Here is a 23,864-nt window from a genome sequence, read left to right as displayed (position 1 = left end):
GAGGATCCAACTTCCTTCCCAGGTGTTATTTCAGTGTCCTTGGGGCACTGCAGAGAGATGCATTGTGCGTAGCAGAGACTGATCAACACTGACAACCACCTTGTAGATGATAAAATATTTAGAAACATCTTTAAAATGGAATATGTGCCTCATTCTGTTCCTAAGTATTATTCAGCATCTAACTTTCAGGTACTTACCCTTAACAAAGACTGGTGTGTGACTAAGGGCCAGGAGCATTCTCAGCCATGTGAGATCTTAAAAGTCCCAGATATCACTAATTAAAAAGCTGTTTGATTGCTAAGGCAACATAAAAATAGTTATTACCTCAGATACATCAAAATGTCAAACCTGAATCTTTAAACGATGGAAAGTCTTTTCAGATTTACAGAGTTTGTAGGGTGGAAACTCTCACAGATGAAGCAGCTAAGAAAATGGTTATAAGGCTGTGGATGTAACTGTTCTTTGAAATATTTCTGTGTTCCTGTGATAGTGTTGTGTTGTTAATGAACCTTGTGTCTTATTTCAGAGAGATTCCCCCTCTACATCCAGACAGTCCCCAGCTAATGGTCATAGCAGCACTAACAATTCTGTTTCGGTAAGATTTCCAGTTCCACACAGAGAAACTGTGAAAGTTTTGTTGGTGCTCATCTGCCATTACTGTTATACTTATCGTGTGGTCAGTGGAAAATTTTGTCCTGATGGTAGAACTGAGGTTATTACATATGTAACTCCCCATTTTCTTTTCTTTTCTTTTTTTTTTTTAAGGGTTTTTTCCAGCATATTCTTCTCATTAAAAGCCATACAGTGAATTAAATGTTAATAACTGTACTGTGACACTTCAGTCATCCTTAAATCATTGTCAGCAGCTTCCTCAAAACTAAGCAGAGGTTTAAAGTGGAAGTTTTATTTCCACCCTGATCTTGGGAAGCTGTGTTTGAAGAAAGAATAACTGTGCAGTTGGTATATCCCGAGACACTCTAGATTCTTTTTTTGTTCTTTTAAGTTTTGTGTTTTGAGAGCCCTCTGGAACGTGTACTGGTTTCCGCTATCTGAGTTAAGGAATTGGTGTGCTCTCTGCTGTCGTGGTACGTGCACATACTGTGTGAAACATGAGCCTTGCCTGGATATGGAAAGCAAAAGGAAGTGGCTTTAAACTGCACTACAAACCAAGCTATAAACCATCACATCTTTAACACAAAGTACTTCTGTTTTGTTTGTATTCAGGTAGAAAGGTGCTGTCGATCTCCTGGGTTTGTGTTTTTTCTTTCCAAAGTATATATTAACGTTAAAATTCGTGTTGTTTATCATTTGTCATTGTTTGGACCAATGTTGTGACTACACACGAGTTCCTTCAGTGAGTGCTGTCAATCTCTTGAGTTCACAGGACTAGCTAAAAGCAAACAAACCAAAAAAAAAAAACCAAAACTAAGTAACAACTCCTTTAACTACTAAAAAAAACCTGCAACTTAGAAATTATTTGCCACGAGGTAAAGTGCTTGTTAATTAGTAGGAATGAAAAATAATTGTGTGGATGAAAAATTTAAGAAATTTTTGCCAATTAAATTGAATTTGTAAAATGATTGGTAGTTATAATCTTAATTCTCAGCACAATTAATCACATTATACATTTTTAATAATAATGTTTTTAATATTTATAATGGCCTCTTTCTCTTTTAAAAGCAAGATTTAAGTATTAAGTGGAAAAGGCATTCACATAAAGAGCCTCTTTCACTTGGTGGTGCTTTTGTGTTGAAGATGCTGAATTATTTATTAAAAAGCACATTCTTTATCTGCTTAAACTTTTTACCTGCTTTCTTCAGCTTGCTGCTAAACAGCCTGGGTTTGATTTCTTTAAGAAAAAAAAAAATATTTCTAAACATGGGTCAATGCTTTATACTTTTGTCTAACTTATCATTTTACTGTTACGTAGTATAAATCACTAACAAATGGTGTTGTGTACCCTTGAAAAGTAAAATGAAAATTTCTTCTCCTGGGTTGACTTTATTCTGCAGGACTTGCCATCGACAACACAACCAAAAGGACGACAGGTGAATAGAAATCCTCCATGGGAATTTTTGTAAACTTAGTTGCTAGTAAACATCCCTGCTTATCATTTCCCCACTCATATTCTGTATGTGCTGAACTAAAACATTTAAGCTTGGAGAATTTGTTCCATTTTTTTTTTCATTTTTCTTTTTAACTCATTTGTTCATGGCTAATTCAAAGTAGCACTTTTTTTTTTCATGTGTCCTTATGTGTGAGAGTTACAAATTCATTGTAAATTTAACAATGGGGATTTTGTTTTAGTTCAGAATGCATTAATAGACTTAATGCTGTGCAGTGACCTGTGCAGGTTTTTATCGTGGAGGAAAGCTCAAATTTGTATTTTAGCTGAAATGGGGTCTAGTAGGACAAGTGTCTAATACTCTAAAACATTGTACTGACAAAGATTCTAAAGCTTGAGTTGGTCTACAATTATTAATATTATCCAAACTCTTCAAAGAAAAACATTAAGGACAGTTTCTGTTAAGGTTTGATAAGTCTGAAGAACAGCTTCTTAAATTTTTAGTCCTAAGACCCAGATTCAATAACCTCCTTTAACTTTGTTACCTTGACCTGATGGTGGTACATCACAGACCAAAGATCTTCCCTCACCAGAGTATTCCAAGAAAGCCCTGAAGGGCTCTGCAGAGGATTCCCTGTCATTCTCCTTACAATTTTAAAATTTTTTGCTTTTTTTACTGCAGCCTCCAAATGAACACATACTGTCAAGTGATTTGTGATTCATCTTCAGTAACTGCTCCAGTTATATACAGTCTTTCCAGAATCTACCTCTGAGTCTCTGTGTACTCAGCCTCTTTCTCTACCAAGAATTTTGATAACAGCTCTTGCAATTCCATTCAAAAAACCAATTAACAATCTCATCTCTTGTCTTTGAAAATCTTTCTGTGCTGCTGTCTGATTGAGATGGCTGGAAATATCCCTTACAAGAATGGATTGCTCTCACTTCATTTCCCATTTTTAAAGTTTACAGCTATGTGATTCTTTCAACCTTCTGTTGTCTTCTGAAGTTTCCAGCTGGAAGGGCTGCATGAAAGACATTGCAAGCTGTTGCTTTAGGTTCTCGTAGGGTATTTTGTTCAAGGCAATATCAAAGTAGTGGTGTTTCTCATACTCACACCATTTATAACTACCTGATTCTTTTAAGAGTCTTTTCCCACTGAACCAGCATATTTTTTCTGGCAGTTTTTCAGCCTTGAGGATGCTGAGGGCTTGGATAGCAGATACATTTTTATCTGTGAGGAAGTCTGTAATGTTCCATGAACTGCCACTGTGTGGTGGATGATGGCTCAAACTGGAGCAGGGACTTGAAAAGCAAGGAAGCTTCAGGATGCTAAAAATAATACTGATGATTCTAGACCCTCTACTAGATAAGGTTGAGGCAAAATAAAGGATTGGTTCAATATTGATTGCTTAATGGAAAACAGATTACCAAATAAACATGATTGGTTTCAAAATGTCCTGTTTCTCAGGTAATTAAAAGAAATTGGGTCATTTGTCTAAACTCACGCTCTCAATGCACAGCAGAACAAGGGTCAGATTTAGTATATTAAAAATTGAGTTCTATATTGGTACTATCATCTGATGCTTTCACGGTAAACCAATAAAAATGCATCAGATACAAGATAGAAGTGATTAGCCATTTTAAGTTAATTTATTCATGTGCTGGGTTGCAGATTGGATTACTACAGGACTTCTTTAAGGGCCATGAATAGTTCTAAAGCTGCATTTGGAGCAGCTATTTTTGGAGCTAAATTTGAGCGAAGTTGAAAAGTAATTGTTACTGTTCATACAAAGAATATTACTTTGCAATGTAATTGTTAGAGTTTTTTAAATCTAGTCAGTTTTTAGTAAGAAAATCAGCAGTATTTGTTTACAAAGCTGCCTGAAATGCTGTAGGGTGATGTTTGCAGTTCATATACTGTGGAAATTACCCATCTAGGGCATGACATTTAATTTTAATTTCAAGATAATTTGGCTGCATTGAGGCTGTAATTAGCAACCAAAACTGGAGATCACTTTTATTTTTATTTTCAAGGGTTGAGACCTCACTAACACACAAAGAAAGGATTGGTATATTATTTTAAATTATGAAGTCAGAATCTGAATTCTTTCTGGTAATGTTCCTTAGAGAATAACTTGCTCAAATGATCAAAATCATTTATAAAGGAGTAGACTTTTGCTGAAAAACCCATGCAGAGAATTCTCAGATTCCTCCCACTTAACTGTGTGATAAGTGCAATATTAAATTCCTATTTAATGTTTTTAAAATATTTTTTTTATGTCTTAAATCTTAAACATTTTTAGCCTAAATGCTAAAGATCACTAAGGTAGCCTAAGTCCTTTATACTGTCCGATAAATTGCCCTGTCACACAAGGTTTTAAAACATACAGTGGGACCTTGGCTGGAAAGTACAGTTGTACAAGTTGTAAACTGCTGGCTTATAGTCTGTGATGATCTGTGATAATTGATATTGATGTGAGGGACTCTATCAGTTTATTACCTTTTTGCTGTTCAGATTTTGCAGTATGTAGAGCCCATGAGCTTTCACAATAACATCAGATGTCTCCATCATTTGCTGGGGGGGGGCTGTTCTGTTTCATTTCCAGCTACCACTTCTGCTTTTGCCATTCTGTTTCTTCCTTTGCTTGTTGCAACCAGTATGTGTAGCTGCATTCACAGCTCAGATTATCACCTGTTACTCTTGATACCATACCAGTAATAATATTGCAGTGTCTTTTACAAACTCTTTTTTTTATATAGATATATGTAAGAGCACAATTTGAATATGATCCAGCAAAGGATGACCTCATTCCTTGCAAAGAGGCCGGCATCAGATTCCGAGTTGGTGACATTATCCAAATCATTAGCAAAGACGATCATAACTGGTGGCAGGGTAAACTTGAGAACTCCAAAAATGGTACTGCAGGTCTTATTCCTTCTCCTGAACTTCAAGAATGGTATGACTTAAGTTTTCTATAAAAAATTAATTTAGCTTTGTTTTTGTTTCTGTTTTTCATGCTCTTCATTTTCATGTAGCTAGGTTTTTTTTTAATTTTTTTTCTTTTTTTAAAAAAGCTTCTTGCCTCAGTTTGTGTGGTATTGGGGGTTTTTTTCTTGTATATGCATAGCAGTAGAGTCACGTGCAGTGTGGTTACATTAGAAAAATAAACACCTGTGTTAGTAAACATTGTGCCTTCTGGTATTCTGTAGGACATTGTTTACATTAGGGGGTCAAATGAGCTTCTCTTTCAGCTTATAAACAGTGTTTTCATTAGTACTGCAAGTACTGCAGGAATAAGGTTTTAGGAGGATGTCAAGCAGAAAGGTCATTGAGGGAGTTTGGGGTTTTTCTTTCCTCTTCATTTTTCATGTGACAGTCAAAAATCAGGACAAAATCACAGTGCAAAGATTCCTGAATGGCATATTCAGTGAACAGCAATGGCACTGAGTGCCACAAAAAGCAATGCAGAGCCTTTAAACAACCTCTTGCAGAAGCTGTTTAGTAAAACTGTTAAAAGTATCAGTGAAAATTCTGGGAAGCAAGTCCTGAGCCATGAAAGTTTTGGCAATGAAGTTTATCAATATGGATAATCTAGCCGGAAATATTTCATACCGCATCTGCTACATAAAAGAATTGGGGTGCTGTAAAGGGTTAACAGCACTTGTGCCACCTGGACTAGCAAAGGTGTATATCACAGAATCACAGAACCAAGTAGGTTGGAAAAGACCTCTGAGATCATCAAGTCCAACCTTTGATCTAACACCACCTTGTCAGCTAGACCATGGCACTGAGTGCCACATCCACTTTCCTCTAAAATACATCCAGGGGCCATGATTCCACCCTGGATAGCCCATTTCAACAGGTTCTTTTAAGTTGTCATGAAAAATGTTTTTTAAGGGTTTTACTGTACTCTTGTTGTATAAAAAAAGTCTTCTTTTTCTAACTCGTTCTGTGCAACTTTTTAAAAATCCTTGATTACAACAAAATGTTTTTTTTCTCTTCCGTATGCCAGGCGAGTTGCTTGTATTGCCATGGAGAAGACCAAACAGGAGCAACAGGCCAGCTGTACTTGGTTTGGAAAGAAAAAAAAGCAGTACAAAGATAAATATTTGGCAAAGCACAATGCAGGTATGAAAAAAAAAAAGTGTGGGTATCTTTAACAGGTTACGTGTTTTGCAATTTAAACCCTGACATTAATACAAACCTAATGAGTTACTTAGGAAAATATAAGTAAAATTCTAATTATGCCAACATTGCTCTGCTTGTTCTTTGCTATTTAAACGTAGAACTTAATCAGTGAGAGTCAAGCTGCCACAAAATCAGTGCATCTTAATATATCCTAATACAGGCTTACATTGTTTGGGGGGTTATGTTTAAAGGAGCACTGGAAGCCAACAGGATACAATTTTTGCAGTCTGTGTAATGTACCATGCTCTACAGAAGACTGCTCAGTAGCAGCCTTGTTAGTGTGCATTTACAGTTACAGATAATATACATGAAACCATCACTAAAGGGCGTTTTTCTTGAAGCATTACAGCTGGAAGGGCAGGAAGAGCCTTTGCATAGTCAGTGTATTATTTACAGTTACCAAATAGAACAAGCTGTTGAAGTTTTATCCTCCTTGAAGTGATTTCTGCCTGAATATACTGACCTTTGGTTTTCTGTTTAGACTGCTGAAAAAAAGTAATTACTTTAGAAAATTTAGAAAGTAAAGCATAGAGTATAAGAACCCTCGTCAAGCAAAATTCTCTAGTTTTAGTAGTAAAGAAGGAAGACTCTTTCATTCATGAGCAGAATTTAATTTTCATCTTTTAGTGTAAAATACTCAGTGTGCTGCAACTGCTTTTCAACAGTTTTCTATTGCTTTTGCATTGCTATCATATTTTGTGATATTTATGTTGTTGTGGTCTCTTGGGAGACCTGCAGAGATTTTTATTGGAATCAAAAGATATACCTGTCCAAGCAGTGTAATGGAAGTATTTTATATATTGCATTAATTTCTGGGATCTTTTTTTCAGTTACATTCTTGAAGACACCAGTTAAACAACATAAATCCATATTTCCACATTTCTCTTTACTTGCACAGTTTTTGTGCAGTATCAGAGCTCATTATGTATCACTACTACAAAATTTATGTTTCCTTAAAATTCATTTGAAAATTATTTTTAAAAAGTCAGATAACAGTAAGTGCCATTTATACTCCTTAATTCACCACTGCATTTAAGATGTTCACAGTTAATATAAAATTACTCTTTTGCCCTGAAAGCAAGCAGAGATTGAAGGCTTAAACTTGTTTCCTTTTCCTGGTTTAACATTCTGGTTGTTGTAATGTCTCCACTTCATAGCAGTGGATTAGTTTACATAATTAGTTTACTAATTATGATCTTAACAAAAACTGTTGAGAATAAACTGGGGTTTATGACCTAAATAAACCTCATACAGGTTTCAAAGCCTTTCTTCAGTTATGGCAGTGTGACTGTGCAGTTCATGCTGTAAACTGGATTAACTGCAGAACAAAAACTGCCCAACAAAACACACTGGTTCTACTTCCTTAGGGCAGGTGCATTTCTTAATGCAGTTCTCAGTGCAAACACATATTAATGATGTCACTGTAGGCACAGCCTGCTACAAAGGAATAAGCAAAAGGAAGAGGATAGCCAGGGAAGGAAAAGGAGCAGGCAATACTTTAAGAACAAAACTAGCTCAAAGACTTTGCATCAAATGAATTCCTGAAAGCAAGGTAGTCTAGACTTTCCTGTCTTGATGTAGGGGGACATTTTGGAGGAAGGTTGACAGCACTGAGTCACACAGTTTGCCTGCCTTAGTGCCTGACACCTGTTAGTCACCTTCCATCAGAGCAGAGTGTTTGCCAAAAATTAGAAACATGAACGTTAAAAATTATCATAGTGACCATAAAGAACCTGTTCTTTTCAGAATAGCACTTCCCTTTCCCCCTGAGTAGTCACAAAGTTAATGAAAGCACAGATTAGAGTCAAGATTTCTCTTAGAAATGTTTATTGATCTTACTGACCTTGAGGTGATGCCATTCATATTCCAAGGAGTGGCACCAAATGTAGGATATAAAGAGGTTCACTGAAATGCTCACATGAGTTTTAAGTTTAAATAAGGTGGTACTGAATTTACCTTTTCTGAATTCTGAATTATTGTTAATCAGAAATAAACCAACACCGGCCTTTGGAGGCTTTCAGTGTGTTTGTCTCAGAAAAAAAAACCCAAATCTTTTCCTCTGTTGAATCTAAAATAAGTGTAATCAATGTCAAAATATTGCTCTTACAAGAAAGTAGAGTTTGCTTTTCTTATATCTTAGTATAAAATTCAATAAATTGATCAGCAGTGTGTAATCTCTTTGGACTTCCTTGTTATTTTTGTCTTAGGGGTGAGACTGAACTGGGATGCTGAGAAATGACTTAGTAAAACACTTCATAGTCAACTAAAATTTGTGTAGCCAGCTAATGGTTTGAGAGCTTGTGTGGTATTTTGGGATATTACTGGAACTAGACATGAGATTATTCTGCGAATCAGGCATAGTTTATGAAGTAAAGAGGAGGCAATTTCAGTTACTTTTTAGAATTGGAAGCAAGTGCATTCTTCTTTACAAAAAAACTATAATCCAGTTTTTCTTTCCTCTGTGCTTCATTTTAGAGTATTAGGCAATTTCATGATCATGTGTTTTATCACTGTAAAGACAGTTTTGAACAAAAGCCTACAGGAAAAAAAGAAATATTTTTTCGGTATTAGATTTGCTGATATTTTTATAAATGCTCTAGAGATACACTGCAGTGTATCTAGATATATTTTAAATTTATTTTACTGAAATGTTATTGCAGGACTTCAGAGAAGAACAGTCTTTAGAACATACTACAGCTATGCTTCCTATTATGCATAATCTAGAAAATTGCCAAGCTTTTATAAAATATGTTTATCATTTCTTAATGTGATTTATTTGCCTTGTGTTTAGACTACTGCATGGTAAAGTTTATTTTGTGCATATACTTTTTATTTTACTAATATATTACAAGCCATATCTCAATGACCCCTGTACATTTTTCATGCTGTCTTACTCCCAATGGCCTCTGTGCATGTAAGTAACCTGTCAAGTGACAATGCCTCTTTATTTGCTTCTTACTGTTTCCTTTCAAGAACTCCTTTTCTTTATTAGCTAGTAACACAGAAGCATTGAAGTTCAGTCTTTAAATGTGCCCTGTATTCCTCATATCTTGTGTATTTAAAAAAAAAATTTATCATTTTTCTTTTGCATTTGAAAACCCTACAATCATTAGTTAAATCCATGTAGACACATCTTCTCCATGCTGCTAGTTTGTGATAAAGGCATTAATATGTGTCATTTCTGTTGTTTGTTCCTGTTGTTTGTATCTAACATAACATGGTTTTGTTCAAGAAGAAAATAAAGGATTGGTTTTTTTATTACTGTTATTTTTTGATGGAAAATGATACTCTCAGGCCTAGATGGTTAGAATGGTAAAACTCTTTAGCATGTTGTGGATCTTTAGCTTTTTCTAAAATGAAATTAATTATTAAGTAGTTTAAATACTGTAAAGTTGCAAAAAGGACAGTAGAATTCCATGTCTGTGGAATGGAAGATAAAATATGACTAAATTCTTGTTTGTAGGATTTGGGGAAAGGTTGAAAGAGATTCTTCTTTAGGATGAAATTCAAAATGCTTCAAATGGACTAGGAAGTTTTCATATCTGTATCTTTTCAGGGTCACAAACAGCTGAGCGTGTCAATTGATGAATTTGGTGTTTGACCAAATTGAAGTAGTTGTACTTTTTCTCTCAAATTGAAAAATCTGCCCTGTGAAAAAGGAAATTTATTAAGTTAAATCCTTTCCTGCTTTAATTGGGACTTTAGTATAATGAGCTTGTGCTTTCTGGAAGGCTCCACGATCTTCATGCTGATCTTGGTGGCTGGGGACTTCTGGAACAAACTAAAGCTCCTGCCACTGCCAACTTCCCTAAGGGGTTTTGGATGGGGGAGAGGGATATATCCAGACTCATCCTAATGGATGGGTGGGATATAGTTGAGGTGAATGCACCACTTAAGATTTGGAAACACTCAAAGGTCCCATAGTTCAGGTGCAGTCTCTCCTCCCTTCTTTTCATAGCGTGCAAAAATACAGAACTGAAAACTCTGGTTCGTTGTTCTGCTCCCAATTGCTGATTGCTGTAATCTTTACAGATTATAATTAACTGCCTCCTGGCTTCTTTTTTTCATTAGAATTCTGCAAGAGTTACCAGAGAGAGATGATGTGTCATTGGGCACAGGAGCAATAAGTTGTTTTTAATGAACAAAACACTATTTGTCAATCATTATATTCCTTGGCAATTGACAACAGATTGATAGGCATGATGGAATTCATCCAATTTCAACTGCAGTTGAAATTATATCTGAAATAATACAATTTTTCCCTAAATATGGTGGAGGTTCTTTTATGTAATGCCATCACTTTCCATTAGAATTCTTCATTCTGTCATGAGTTTTAAAAGCATGTCAACTTAACTAGCACGTGTGTTTGAAGAGAACTCTAATTACAGTTAAAGGGTGGTGGTTTGAAAGAGTAAATACCACAAAGTATTAACACTCTTCTCTATGCATTTCTCATAGATCTTGTTAAAACGTGATTATGAAAGTATCCCTATCTTCAGTGTAAATAGATGTTCTCATACTGTATTCATGTTGGTCACTGTCTACAGATTTTTCTTTAGTATTGCCATTTCTTAGGAATGCAAACGTGAATGGCATGCTGGTTTAGCTAATTTTTGTGGTCTGCTGAATACTGCATGAAAGGACATGCAAACTTTGAGCATTTCAGTAGCTTTGTTACTGCTCTTAACAGTTCTTTAAATGAACACTCCTGTTAAAGTGCATAATGAATGGTTTTATTTTCTATATTACTTTGTATTATGAACCTAAAACTTGCTAAAATTATAATTTGTAGCACAATTAATTGTCACTCTTGATATGCCTTTTTTCTTATCCCCTGGGGGCTTTCTTTTGTGTTTTAGTGTTTGATCAATTAGATCTCGTCACATATGAAGAAGTAGTAAAGCTGCCAGCATTCAAAAGGAAAACACTAGTCTTACTAGGTAATTTTTGGTTATTTTTTTGAACATAACGGCATAGTTCTGAAGCCCTTCTGGTGGAAAATTTCTGAATCACGTTTGTGTTGTGCTTCAGGTGCACACGGTGTCGGAAGAAGACACATAAAAAACACACTCATCACAAAACATCCGGACAGATTTGCTTACCCCATTCCTCGTGAGTAGCAGTGTTCAGTGTACTGCAAAATTGTTTGTGTCATCCTTGACAACACCCCTGTTGTTCTACTACATGTGTTCAGTTATGCTAAGACGAGTCTTCTTGAAGTGGGAACTGTACTGGGACTGGTTTTCTTGTTATTCACAAAATCTTGCTTCTCTCTACCCCAGATGTTTCTTAATTTAGAGCGAAGGATCAAACATTTCTCATTTTTAGCTGTGTATAATTTCCATGAGAAGAAATATGAACTGGTTTTAGAGGAAACCTTTAATGTGTACTTTATCTGAATGTTTTAATTACTTCTCACAGCTTAGTCCTGGGGGCTGGTACTACTAAAATAACTTCAAGTTTCAAGATATGACAACAAGGAAAACACAATTAACTTCACTACTTACAAGCTGGTTGTTACAAAGAGCACAGGAGTGTTTTTCCCTTCATGACAGTCTCTATCAATACCATAGCAGGAATTGCATGTCCTATTATGTGATCTCTTGGAGATGCACCCTTTTTCCTCAAGCCAAGGATACTGAAACAAGAGCATCCAGTCCCTCACTGTCCACTCTATTTTAGACTGACTTCAGAATCACCATTCATGGCTCGGAAGTGCTGGTTTTCTACCTATAAGGAGTTTGTTGTTGCTAAAAGTATTATTTTTAAGAGCTTATCTATAAGCCTATTTGGAATGGGAAAAGGGTTAGTTGGGTGCTGATCCAAGTTCCCCTGGCTCGCTTGCTAAGGAGTCAGATAAAGGAAAAGGACCAGATCTATCTGAAGGAAAACAGAAAGACCTGGCCCTTTTGAAAGCATGAGCTGTTGGATCACCCCAGCAGCTGAACTGTTTGTCACACTGCTGTTTATATCTAGACACCAAAATCCTGAATTAGATGTGTGGTACCAGGAGTATGGGATGTACATTGTACTTATTTAAATTATATGGGGGAAGTTGTAAGTAATCCAGCAAATATGATATCCATTGCAAAGAACTAAATCAGAGCCTGATAAATGTTTCATAGTGTGCTTTTCACCCAGTCCCTCTCAGGTACTAACTGTACTGGTGTGGGGAGGGAGAAGCTGAACTAGTTATTTTATCTTCAAATTCTATGAAAATTGGCTCATCTATACTGCGGTGATCATGCTTTAGGTTGCCTGTATTAGGTTCCTGTTTTGGGCAAACTCTGAAATTGTTTCACTGGTTTACATAAGAAGACTAAAAAGATGCATTTTCTGCCTTGGTTTACAAAGCCATGGTAGATTAGGTTGTTTTTGAGATGGGCCTTAAGTTGGGTGCGGAGTTTTGGAGATGCTCTATGAAGAAATTATCTACAAACTGAAAACCTGATCAAAAAGGTCATGTCACACACAATGGTAGTTAATTCGAAATTAAGTAGTAGGCCATACTTCTCTTACCACATAGGTCAGTAGAAGTAATGTATTCAAAAAGTAGGATATGACTAAGTAGCTTTCATCTCTCTTGGCCCAAAAGTAGTTGGGTCCTTGCCTACTTTTTAGACTTATGCTTTCACAGTCATAAGAAGAAAGCCTCATAAGAACTCAAGTTAAAAAAAAAAAAAAAGAAATGTTTTTAGAAAAGAAGAGGATTTGGGAGAATTATGAGAATCTTAAGTTCAGTAGAACTAGGGCATCAGTGAGTAGTATAGTGATATTATATGGTTTGTATAAACCATTGTTCATTAATTTCTTAAAATAACTATGATCTATAGTATTTCTATAGAACTTTTTGTCTTCAAAATATGCTAATTAATCCTCAGAACATTGCTAATTAATCCTTAGAATATATTATACCTCAGTAATAGGTATAGCTAAAAGTAGAAAATTAGTTCAATTTTTGGATACCTTGTTTGAAGTTATGATAGGGTTGTTGGAAGAAAAGGGAGTAGATTGTGCAGAGATGTGAGTGTTTCAGAAATGTCACCAGCATAAATATAATAATGGAATAATATGAGAGTAAATCAGTTTGTGAGGGAATATTAGAAGAAAGAGAAGCAAGTGGATATTGGGGGCATGAGAGGGATCACAAAATGGTTGGGATCCCTGCTTCTGGGATCAGGGCCACCTGGAGATGGGTGCCCAGGACCATGTCCAGGGTACACTCTGTCTCAACATCCAGACCCTTAATGAAGATGTTGAACAGGATTGGGATGAAATGGAGATGTTAATTGAATTGTTTAGAAACTATAAACACTGAGATGTAGATGTGGCCTTTTTTCGCTGCTGAAAGCAGTTATAGAGTCTTACAGTCATGACCAGGGAAAGGTTATTTATTACCTTCTGTTCTTCCTCTATTGCCTTTTGATTTTCTACTTTTTCTCCATTCCTTCCTCTTCTGCTTTCCCTGCTATTCCTACTGCCTGTCATTCTGACTACCTCAAGCTCATCCTTCATTGTTCTACACGTGATTTGACAGGTCATCATTCAGTGAATAAGTATTGATAAATGAAAAACAAACAAAAAAAGCCAAGTATGAAATTTATATTGCTTGTGTACTAAAATATTTTGTATTTTCAGACACAACCCGACCTCCAAAGAAAGATGAAGAAAACGGCAAAAATTACTACTTTGTATCACATGACCAAATGATGCAGGATATATCAAACAATGAGTATTTGGAATATGGCAGCCATGAGGATGCAATGTACGGGACAAAACTGGAAACAATACGAAAGATCCATGAGCAGGGACTAATTGCAATACTTGATGTAGAACCTCAGGTAACTAATTAGAAAATGTGTAAAAATGGGACTCATCACCAATCCTTCAGCCTAATGGTATTGAGATTTATTTATTTTTATGGACTGCACGCTAGATAAGCAATGTGGAACAAAAGCCCTTGAACAACCAAGGTATCGATCTGGGAAGTGGAATTCTGATAATCATCTGGTTGGAAGAACATACAGCAGAAACAAATTCATAGTTCAGCAATCACTATAGCTTGAAAATCTACTTACCATGTCACTTTTTACTATACTGGCCTCATGGCCAGTGAAAAGTATCTAAACAAGTCACTGGCATTGCCTGCCAGGAGTAATGTTTTCCAAAATGTCTCTTTGATGCTTTATGAAAGGCTCATCTTGCTCCTGGCTGACTCTTGACTGCGTATCACTACTGAGCACAGTCAGAAACATTTGTGGTTAATCACTGATATTTATCCTGTTTGGACAATGACCAGATCAGTGTTGTTTGACTTTATAGACTCACTTCTGTGCTGTGGCATTTTACTTTTCAAAAGAGGGCAGGAATGCAAATCAGGCTCTCGAGGAACATTAATGGTTTGTCTATTCATTGTATAAAATCTTCTGTGGAAAATTCTGATACGTTGCCTTTGAAACACCCATGTAGTCATTACTTCCAGTTCACAGGAATCTATGTATTTTGTTAAATGAAGCATCACAAATATGGAGAAATGTGATGTTTATATTCTAGCAGGTGGAAGGAAATGGGAGGAAAGATAAAATTGTGACATGTGTTACCTATTTAAATTTGCTAACTTCTTTCTTCATTGTCAGTGTATTCAAGAAGTTCAAATTCTTTTAAGATTTTCATAACAGAAATAAGGTACCTGACTAAATTATTTAGGGCAGTTCACAGTATGCTGGTGTGGTGCTGTTCTGAAAAATAAAATCCCACATTTGACAGTGTTGAGGGAGAGCAGCATTTGTAGTCAGTTCAGATGGAACAACTGTTAACAGCAAACTCTCTGATAAACCTTTTCAACGTGCATTATTCAAAAGCAGTGCAATTCTCAGAAACCATTTTAATCTTAGTTAGGATATATTTACATTTGGTAACAGCTGCTTTTGCTGCATGTCCTCCAGCACATGTCTAGGAAGCCTCTTTCCTAACCAGCTTCCTCATTCATCCATCTCAGCTCATTAAATTGAATATTTTTCTTGAATGATTTGGTTCAGGGGATTGATGCTGTATTTACTGCATTAAGTGCTATGCTCACTCTTCAAAAACTTTGAACTACTCACATCACATTTTCATTTGTTTAAGAAAATAATAGTTAAAAAGTGTTAGTAGGTAGAAAAAGTCAGACAAAAAATTATATTCTAATCAATATTCTAAAACACAGTTGGCTCCTTTCCCTGTTTGTGGCATGACTGAATCTTTTTACGTGGTGTTTAACCAGTAAGTTTAAATGCAAACAGAATTCCACAGTCTTTGAGACTGTATGGCAAGAACCTCTCTGAAAATGCTAAAGCCTTTAGTGTCTCATAAATTCACTTTAATTAAGGATAAATATATATTTTGACCACCAAAAATGTAAAATAATACAAAAAGTTAAGTGTCTTTATTGCTACGCTTTTAACTCCAGTTCAGTTAAAAACAAACCCAGCATTGGCAAGTCATGAATTTGTATATTTTGCTTGTGTGACTAAACTTACTTCACATTGATTGTTGGGGATTTCCTCTAAAGTATCTGATTTTTTTCCCCCTAGGCATTGAAGGTCCTGAGAACTGCAGAGTTTGCTCCTTTTGTTGTTTTTATTGCTGCACCTACGATTACCCCAGGCATTAATGAGGTATGGCACATTGCAGTGTGATGTCTTACCAGAGCCAGAATTAAGGATGAGATTCAAATGTGCAGATCAGGCTCTTTAGTTGTTTCCTTGTCTGTAAATGGAGAGGCAGAAAGACAGTTGAATGACAGCATTATTAAGTGGATTGAGATACATTTCTTGTTCATTAATCAATTCAAAATGTGAAGGATCCACATGGTATATTTTATAGCACATAATCTTTGATTTCATTCCCTGCCCTACCTCAAAGATCCATTTCCAAATCCTTGACAAGTAATTGGCACAAATTACCCCATTCCAAGTTTCAGTGCCAGCACTGGATTACAGCTAATCTGAGCTGAAGAGATGGGTGTTGAGGACTCTGCTGCCATCCCACCTTTAGCTTTAGCATTTTTCCTGCACAGCAAATACATATCACAAATAGGCTTATTAATTTTGATGACTGTTCTCTAAGAATTGGGAGCTTTGACCAGAGGGGTGATTGCTTGTGAAATAATGCTGAGTATTCATGGAGGTCCATAACCTACGCTTCCTACTTAGTTTTTACAGAGTGCCCACTCAGCAGATTGTTACTGATTTCAAAGATGATATCAAGCAGTTCTGGATTTAGCTCACAGCAGGAAAAACAGTATTTTTGCGAACACCTTATTTGCTCAGCCTTTTTTAAACCGTGATATTAAAGTGTTTGATCAATTGGATTTGATCATTTATTAATTTCAAGTCTCCTAGATGTTTCCTTGATCATCCAAACATAAAGTCAGAAGCCCTGTCACTACAGCCTGTTTCTGTTGAAATTTAATTACAATATCATAAGCATGGAATTATGATATCACTGCAGAGGCTTATAGGAAAATAAGGAACAAGACAAACATATTTAAATGCAAATACCCTGAAGGATTATTAAAATAGAAAGTGGAGAGTGAAAAATTTTGGCCTCAAGATGTAATTTTACTGGGAGCTGAGACATTCTACTGGTTCACTATGACCCTTTAGGGGGCTACTTTAGCTCTAAATTGGATTTTTGTCAGTTTTTGAGCAGCTCACAAAGACTCTGACAAGCACAAATGCCAGAACAAGCAGTGAAAGTTCATAGCCAGAAGAAAGGTGGGAAGGGGAAGAAGCATCTTTTCACTTTCACACCATTAAGTTCTGTCATTTTCACTGTGTCTTAAGAACCCACAGCCTAACTGGGGCATTGCAAGAGTGTAAAGACAAAGATCTCTCAGAACATCTCAATTTGCCATATCAGTGAAGTGACAGTTTATCTGACTGCTGGTGTTGCCATATGAGGTACATCAGTAGAATCTTGGTAAAATACTAAAATTTTACAATCTACACTGACTTTTCCTTTGTGTAATCAAATAACATTACATCAGTTAAAAAAGCAGAATCGTTCTTAGGCTCTGTCAGGTGAGCACTGTGTTTACAGCAGCACTCAGGCAGCCAGGTACCCTGTGAAATTATGTGATTGCCTGGGTTTGTTGCCTCCATACCTGTGTCTCAGCTCCCAAATAGTCCTCCTTGGCCTCACTCATCTGCCAATGGTGCTTAATTTTTAATCTTCCTGCTCTAGGGTATAATACAGAGACATTTGGGACAGTTCATATGAGGGAGAAAATGTTTTCTGTGATGCACTGACGACAGAAATGTACCTTCTGCAGTAGTGGTGGGGAAAATACTTTTTCATGCCAAAGAAATATTAGCAGAAGTATTTTGTTATAAATATTTTCATTCATGCTGTAGGGCTCTGTCTTTATTCTAAGCTCCTGTGACAAAAGTCTCTGTGCATGCAGGGTTTCTTTCACCCATGCACATGAATTGCTGAACCGAGGCTGCACTTATAAAACATGCTAATTTATGAATCAATTAAACTTAAAGAATGGGAGGGGCAGGCAATGGTAATAGAAGCAGACCTTACCCAAATACAGGATCCAACTTTCCAGTGTTTACTGGGCTGTTTACTGAGATGCAAACTGTGCCTGTGTGTTTGCAGCCTGCAAGGCAGCAAACCAGGGCGAGGAGTGTGTGTTTCCTATTTCCCATTCATGCTTCCTGTTTCAAAGGTTCATTTACATAATGAGTGTCCCTTTCTGTTTATCCTCCTGCTGTTTATTTTGCTTAAGCTTTTTGAGAACACTTCTGTAAATGACTGTCCTTTTTCGCCCCTCCCCTTTATGTTTTCTTAAATTTCATCTTTGCTTTTCTTTTCATTTTCCTGCATTCGTACTAATTGTACATAGCTGCCAAAATGGTGCAGAAAACTGCCTGTAAGTACCAGCTAGGGGCTGACAAGGTAGTTCTGATTATTGCAGTAGTTCTAGAATGTAGATATGCTGTTCCCATTCAACATTACTTTTGCCACTGGAATAAAAATTTAATGTGAAAATGACTTTTTATATCTGCACTAAAATTATGTGCTAGTAAAAAAAAAAAAAAAGAGAGACTGGAGAGTAAAATTTCTACTCTTACAGCTGAATATCTGAACTTTGTGGTGAAATCAGTGCAGAGCCCTGATCTTGGATGTATCTCTCTTGAGACACTTTAGCCTATCACAGGTCACACAAAATGTCAACGCCCACACAACAAGAGTTAGAAGACAAAATATTATAAATATTATGTTTTCTAATGAATATAGCAATGCACTGTGAGCAATGCTGCAAAGCACAAGACCAAGTTAAATCCTGTAGGAAATCTCCCAGAGTGCACCCACCTGTCTAATCACAAAGGAAACTTAAATCAGATGATCGTTGTGCTAAAGCAGAGAGAGGAGGGAGCATATCAGAAGACCTCAGGGTAGTTCCTCTTCCCTCCAGCTGTTTCCTACCTCCCATTGCCCAGACAGCAGCAAAGAGGAGCTGACAGGTTCCACTTATTTGATCTAAATCTTTATCGAGCCAAATTCTTCTGACTTTTAGTTGCACTCCCTTCCTACAGCTAAGGAGTAGAAGGAATTTTTCTTGGGACATTTGCAGTCCTCCAGCTGTTTAAATTGATTAAATTAATTTCTTTCTGTTGAGGCAAACTTGGCAAAGGCCTGATGGTGTGTTTATACATTGTCCACAGCCTTAGAGGGGAATATTAGGAATCTGTTGGGCTGTGCTTTGACTGTCACAAGCAGCAGCTGTTGTCCTGTGTGCTTTCAGGCCAAAAAAACTCAGTCCCCAGAGACTGAAGATACCTCTGATGGCCTTTATGTCCATGGGAGACATTTCCTGGCTAAAGCCACGTTTCACTCCTTTCAGCTGTGGTGGAGAAGGAGAGAAGATGAGGAAAGTGAACTGAACTAGGAAAGAAAAATCTGTTCCTCTAATGCACACACTGCAACTAGACCCACATAAAATGCCTGTTGCATATAGCTGGGGGAAGAAGAAAAGGCTGATGTTGTGCTCACAAATGTTAAATTACCGAAGTTGTGTTCATTGAAGTTCATGTGTCTGTCTGTAGAAAGCCGAACATTTTGGTAAATATCTTCTTTCTTGACACTATTGAGAGCACAACTGCTGAAGAATATTCTTCTTGGAAAATAATCTGGAATATTCACTATTCAAAATTTAATTAAGAATTTTTGAGAAATTAAGAGGAGCTTAGTGCAGCACATATTTTAAGTGTCAGCTTTGAAAAATAATTTTGGCATTTAAGTCTTAAAGACTCAGATAAAAAAAGAGACAACTCTGACGTGTTCAAATAGATAGTCCATCACAATCACAGGTGACATTTGGTCCCAGAATAAAACAATAATCAAGAACTGTAATATCTTCTGTTTTTGAAAAGCTTGTAAAAGTTTGAACCTATTTGAAAATTCTGTAATGGCCTAACTTATTAGTGCCCCTCAGAGTATATGAAAGAAGTAATCTTTTACATTTCCAACAGGCTAGGAAATTTAGATATTCCAAAATGCAACACACTTTGATCCCAGTAAAGTTGGATCTAGGAGAAGCTAAGTCGGAAAAATATTAAAATTTACTGAGTTTTTGAAACATTTTTTAATGTTTTTTTTAAGATAAGATGGCTGTAAGTTTTTCAGATTTTACTGTCAGTCACAGCAAGATGGATGCTCTAGTGAGAAAAGTTCATTCTCATACCTGTAAGTAAAAGTAACATTGATGGGAAATCTGAATAGCAAGTAAAAACCTACGTTTGGACTTAGTGAGTTCTAAGGCTTCAAGGGGCTTTTCAGGTACTCTTACCCTTGTACCATGAGATTAAAACTCTTTTCAAAGTGTAATATGATTTTGACAAGACAGGCTTTAAATATAAGATTTATCTTAGCTGGATATGTTTAAAGCACAGAAAATACTCTCCATGACAGATTATTAACCTTCCTTTGTAGGTTAATTTAAGCAGAAAAGGTTAGATGCTCAGCTGATATAAATTGATGTCTCTTTTGGAACCTATGAGAAGCTGGAAGTTCACCTAACTAGGTTTGTGGCTTAAAAACACTGAGCCATATGAAATGTTCCATGGGAATATTCAATACTAGTATTGATCCATATTGTTCTGTCTGCTAATAGGATAAATTAAATTTGCACACACAGTTTTTTTCTACAGAGGTGTCAGGCATTGTTGGAGATGCAGAAAGGCCCATACAAGGAACATTCCTTGTACAGAAGTGCGTGTGAGGAGTATTTGTCTGACTTGGAATGAAATTTGTAATGATTTTCAAGTAAAGGCAACACCACACCACAACCCCCCTCCCCGTTTGGGGCTCCAGCCTCAGGAGAGAAGCAAAACTGTAACTTTGGTACAGAACTTCTCCTCCAGAAGTGCTGGTTTCATTGCTACAGGAAAAGAGAACTGTCTCAGTGCAGGTTGTTCCCTTCAGAGGACCTGAAAGCTGTTGTTCCACAGCTACTTGTCACGGCAATTAGAAATACTTGGGAAGTTTAAACAGAAAAAAAAGAAATTGGAAGGCATGTCTCTTAGCTGGATAAAATTCTATTCCCATTTCTAGTGAAAAAGCTATGGGGCACTGTGTATTTCCTGCAGCCTAAAACTCTACTCAGTAAATTGTGTCCCAGTTAAGTGATCAAGTAGACTGAGAGGTACTACAGGGCAGCAGGAGTCACTGCACCCTATCCATCCCAAACCTGTGGGACCAGGAAGAACTTGATTGCTTTCCTGTGGCTATTTCAAGGTTCCTGAAAACAGCAAATATTTTGGTTTGGGTTTTGGTTTTTCTTTTAAGGGAATTTGCAGTAAGAGAATTCAAATTTAGAAGTGCTGCAGAGCCCTAGGAAGAAGCCTTTTGCATCCAGCTCCCTCAGGCAGGCAGGCCTCGCTAACAGAGCCCGTGGCTGCAGCACCGCTGGCTGCACAGAGCCCTGTAGGACACCCACAAAGTAGGGGGCAGGTGCTTCTGTAGGGACATTGACACAGAACCAAGGTGAACAGCGGGTCTGACGTGGCTCTCTGACAGGTTCATCTCCAGGACCTCACACTAAGAGGTGCTGGAAACCCCACGCTCTGGGATAGGAGCCGCAGAGGAGTCGTGCGGAGCGAGAGCTTCCTTATCAGTAAAGGATTATTAAAGGAAGTAGACCCAGAAGATTGGTGTGGAACAGAAAACATTACCAAAACTGGGAACAGCTGATACCTGACAACATACCCTCTCCTGTTTCTCATGTTCTCACTGGGACATAGGCCCAATAGCTCATATTTGTGCACTTTGTCCAGTTTTTTTCATATATGGTCTCCGTTCCTCATGTCCTTGCTGCCTTTCCAAGCTTCCATCCTCTACCTCGCTTTTTTAACACTAGAGCTGTGTTTTGTTTTGTCTCAAGTAATGTCAGTAACCGAGTGCTGTTCGAGTGTCAGCACCCAAAGGGAAGTTTCTCCTGCGCCATTCCCGTAGATGTAGGAGGGGGAGCTAAAGCACTTAGACCTCCCTGGGGCTCTTCTGGCCATTTCCTTCTCCGTGAGCAGCAGTTGGGGAGCTCTTGTAGAAGAGCACGAAACGATCCAACTTCTCTCTCTCTCCTTTTGTTTCCCGCCCGGCGAACAGGACGAGTCTCTTCAGCGCCTGCAGAAGGAGTCCGAAATCTTACAGAGAACATATGCACACTACTTTGACCTAACAATTATCAACAATGAAATTGATGAGACTATCAGGCACCTGGAGGAAGCCATCGAGCTTGTGTGTACAGCCTCACAGTGGGTCCCGGTCTCCTGGGTCTACTAGAACCGGGCATGAGAGAATTGAGGAAAAACAAACAAACAAACAAACAAACCTGTCATTACTGGGAAACCACCTCATACATGGAAAACCTCTTCGTTACTGACCTTGTGTCAACAGGTCTTGGCCCCTAGAGACTACCTAGATGTAGTGTGACCTAAAATATAATTATTGTCATGTCTGAATAGATAGGAGGAGGGGAAAAAAAAAAAAAAAAAAAAGATGAAACACTAATTTAAAGAGACAGTATCTTTTTTTTAATCATTTCTCCTAAACTTTAATAAAATGTATCTTTAAATATATGTATTATTCAGTCCTTTGGAATGTTATATTTTTGGAAATCATAGCTTTTTATTTCAAGGGCCCCTAAAAACTGCACAAAATAGATGCTGCTTTCTATAATCTATTTTAATAGTAATAATAATATGATTCTGTTACCTTAACTTGGGGGTGGAACACTACATTCTTTTTAGAGTCTGATTTTATGGATTGGAACACTTTGCTTTCCTTTATTTATTTGAAGTAATTAGTCTAGTGGTTACGAAACAAATTCATAAATTTTAAAGGCCTTTTTTCTGCTTTTTTGTTTTGTTGTTTTTGTGGGTTTTTTTTTTTTCTCCTAGGGTAGTATTTTTAAGTACTTTTGTGTAACATCCGGATAATGTGATACTGTCTCTTTGAAGAACTCTGTAAAACTTTTAGAAATTTGAAATTGGGTCTTGACTCTTAATGCATGTGGACAGTCGCAAGCGTTTCATGCCGTTGGTGTATCTGTGTTGATAAAACCTGTAATCTACAGCAAAGTACATTCCGTTCATGGGAACACGTACCCAAGGGAATAAAGTAAAATATTATTCTGACTAAGTTGTAAACCTATGCACATCCCTTGCATTTTGGGCAACTTTCTAAAAAAAAAAAAAGGAAAAAAAAAAAAGAAAAAACTGATTTTTATTAATAATAATCATGTAGTGAAATGTGTTTGTAATTTTGTCTCAATTTAATTTGTTGTAAGGTGGGAGGGGGCAATTACTGGTTTCACCATTTCAGATCTGTGTTGTCTGAGAGTATTAACGTTTTAATTCAGTTTAAGCAAAGAATTGCTGATTTTTAATATGTATGTAATTGTTTAAAGATGCACACATTTTAAAAGAAAATACTGTGCAATGAAGAAACCAGTTTAGGCATTGCGATAAACTGACTATTCCAAAAGACTCATCTACAACAGCCCTGTAAATTCCTTTAAAAATGGTAATTGACTCTACAGTCTGACCAATTTTTTTTATTTTAAATATACTTCCTTTTATGTGTTCAACAACTAAATGCTTTTGGGTCCTTCATTTCATCACAGGGAGTTTGAAGAACAAACCAGTGACTTGTGCAGTGAGAAAAAGGTGTCTTTAGGTCTGTAAGGGAAGCCCTTGTAGGGCACAGCCTGCAAGTCTGTCCAGGGGCCTCTGATGCACCTGGACCAGCACAGGTTCAACAAAGTTAGAGTTAGGGCAGACCCAAGTAAGGAAATATAACCATGCATTGACCTGGCACTTTATTTCCCTCCTTCGTGCTCTCGCTGGCCCAAGTGGTTTGCATTTTCAGTGATAATGGTTAAGGGAAGCAAACATTGCCACCACTTTTTAGGTGTTCCTTAAAATGACTTCTCGTCAGAGCTTGGTTGGCTGTGCTGTTGTACAGTATGAAGTTTAGTGTTCATATTAAAATGATACAGTGTTCTGAAGGGATTTATCCTGAGTGGAACTGTCAGCTGTAATCGATCCATGGGCTGTTCCA

General features: G+C 36.9%; 1 protein-coding gene across 9 annotated transcripts in view; it reads left to right on the top strand.

Annotated features, from left to right (window-relative positions):
* CASK (calcium/calmodulin dependent serine protein kinase) overlaps nucleotides 1-23,399 on the top strand; it is a 198,630-nt gene extending 175,231 nt beyond the window's left edge. For 3 of the 9 annotated variants that reach the window (XM_050331451.1, XM_050331449.1, XM_050331458.1), the window contains 9 exons: nucleotides 527-595; nucleotides 2,013-2,048; nucleotides 4,826-5,022; nucleotides 6,079-6,194; nucleotides 11,114-11,194; nucleotides 11,286-11,366; nucleotides 13,893-14,095; nucleotides 15,827-15,910; nucleotides 21,909-23,399. In XM_050331451.1, the coding sequence (XP_050187408.1) occupies nucleotides 527-595; nucleotides 2,013-2,048; nucleotides 4,826-5,022; nucleotides 6,079-6,194; nucleotides 11,114-11,194; nucleotides 11,286-11,366; nucleotides 13,893-14,095; nucleotides 15,827-15,910; nucleotides 21,909-22,085 (1,044 nt within the window). In that variant the 3' untranslated portion in view covers nucleotides 22,086-23,399. The remainder of the gene's footprint in view (nucleotides 1-526; nucleotides 596-2,012; nucleotides 2,049-4,825; nucleotides 5,023-6,078; nucleotides 6,195-11,113; nucleotides 11,195-11,285; nucleotides 11,367-13,892; nucleotides 14,096-15,826; nucleotides 15,911-21,908) is intronic. The other 6 variants (XM_050331455.1, XM_050331452.1, XM_050331450.1 and 3 more) reach the window with 5 other exon arrangements.
* The last annotated feature ends 465 nt before the right edge of the window (nucleotides 23,400-23,864 follow it).

Source organism: Myiozetetes cayanensis, unplaced genomic scaffold (assembly GCF_022539395.1).
Source record: "Myiozetetes cayanensis isolate MyiCay16 unplaced genomic scaffold, myiCay2020 scf5-8, whole genome shotgun sequence".
NCBI classification, from domain to species: domain Eukaryota; kingdom Metazoa; phylum Chordata; class Aves; order Passeriformes; family Tyrannidae; genus Myiozetetes; species Myiozetetes cayanensis.
This window is presented reverse-complemented; position numbering and strand designations above follow the sequence as displayed.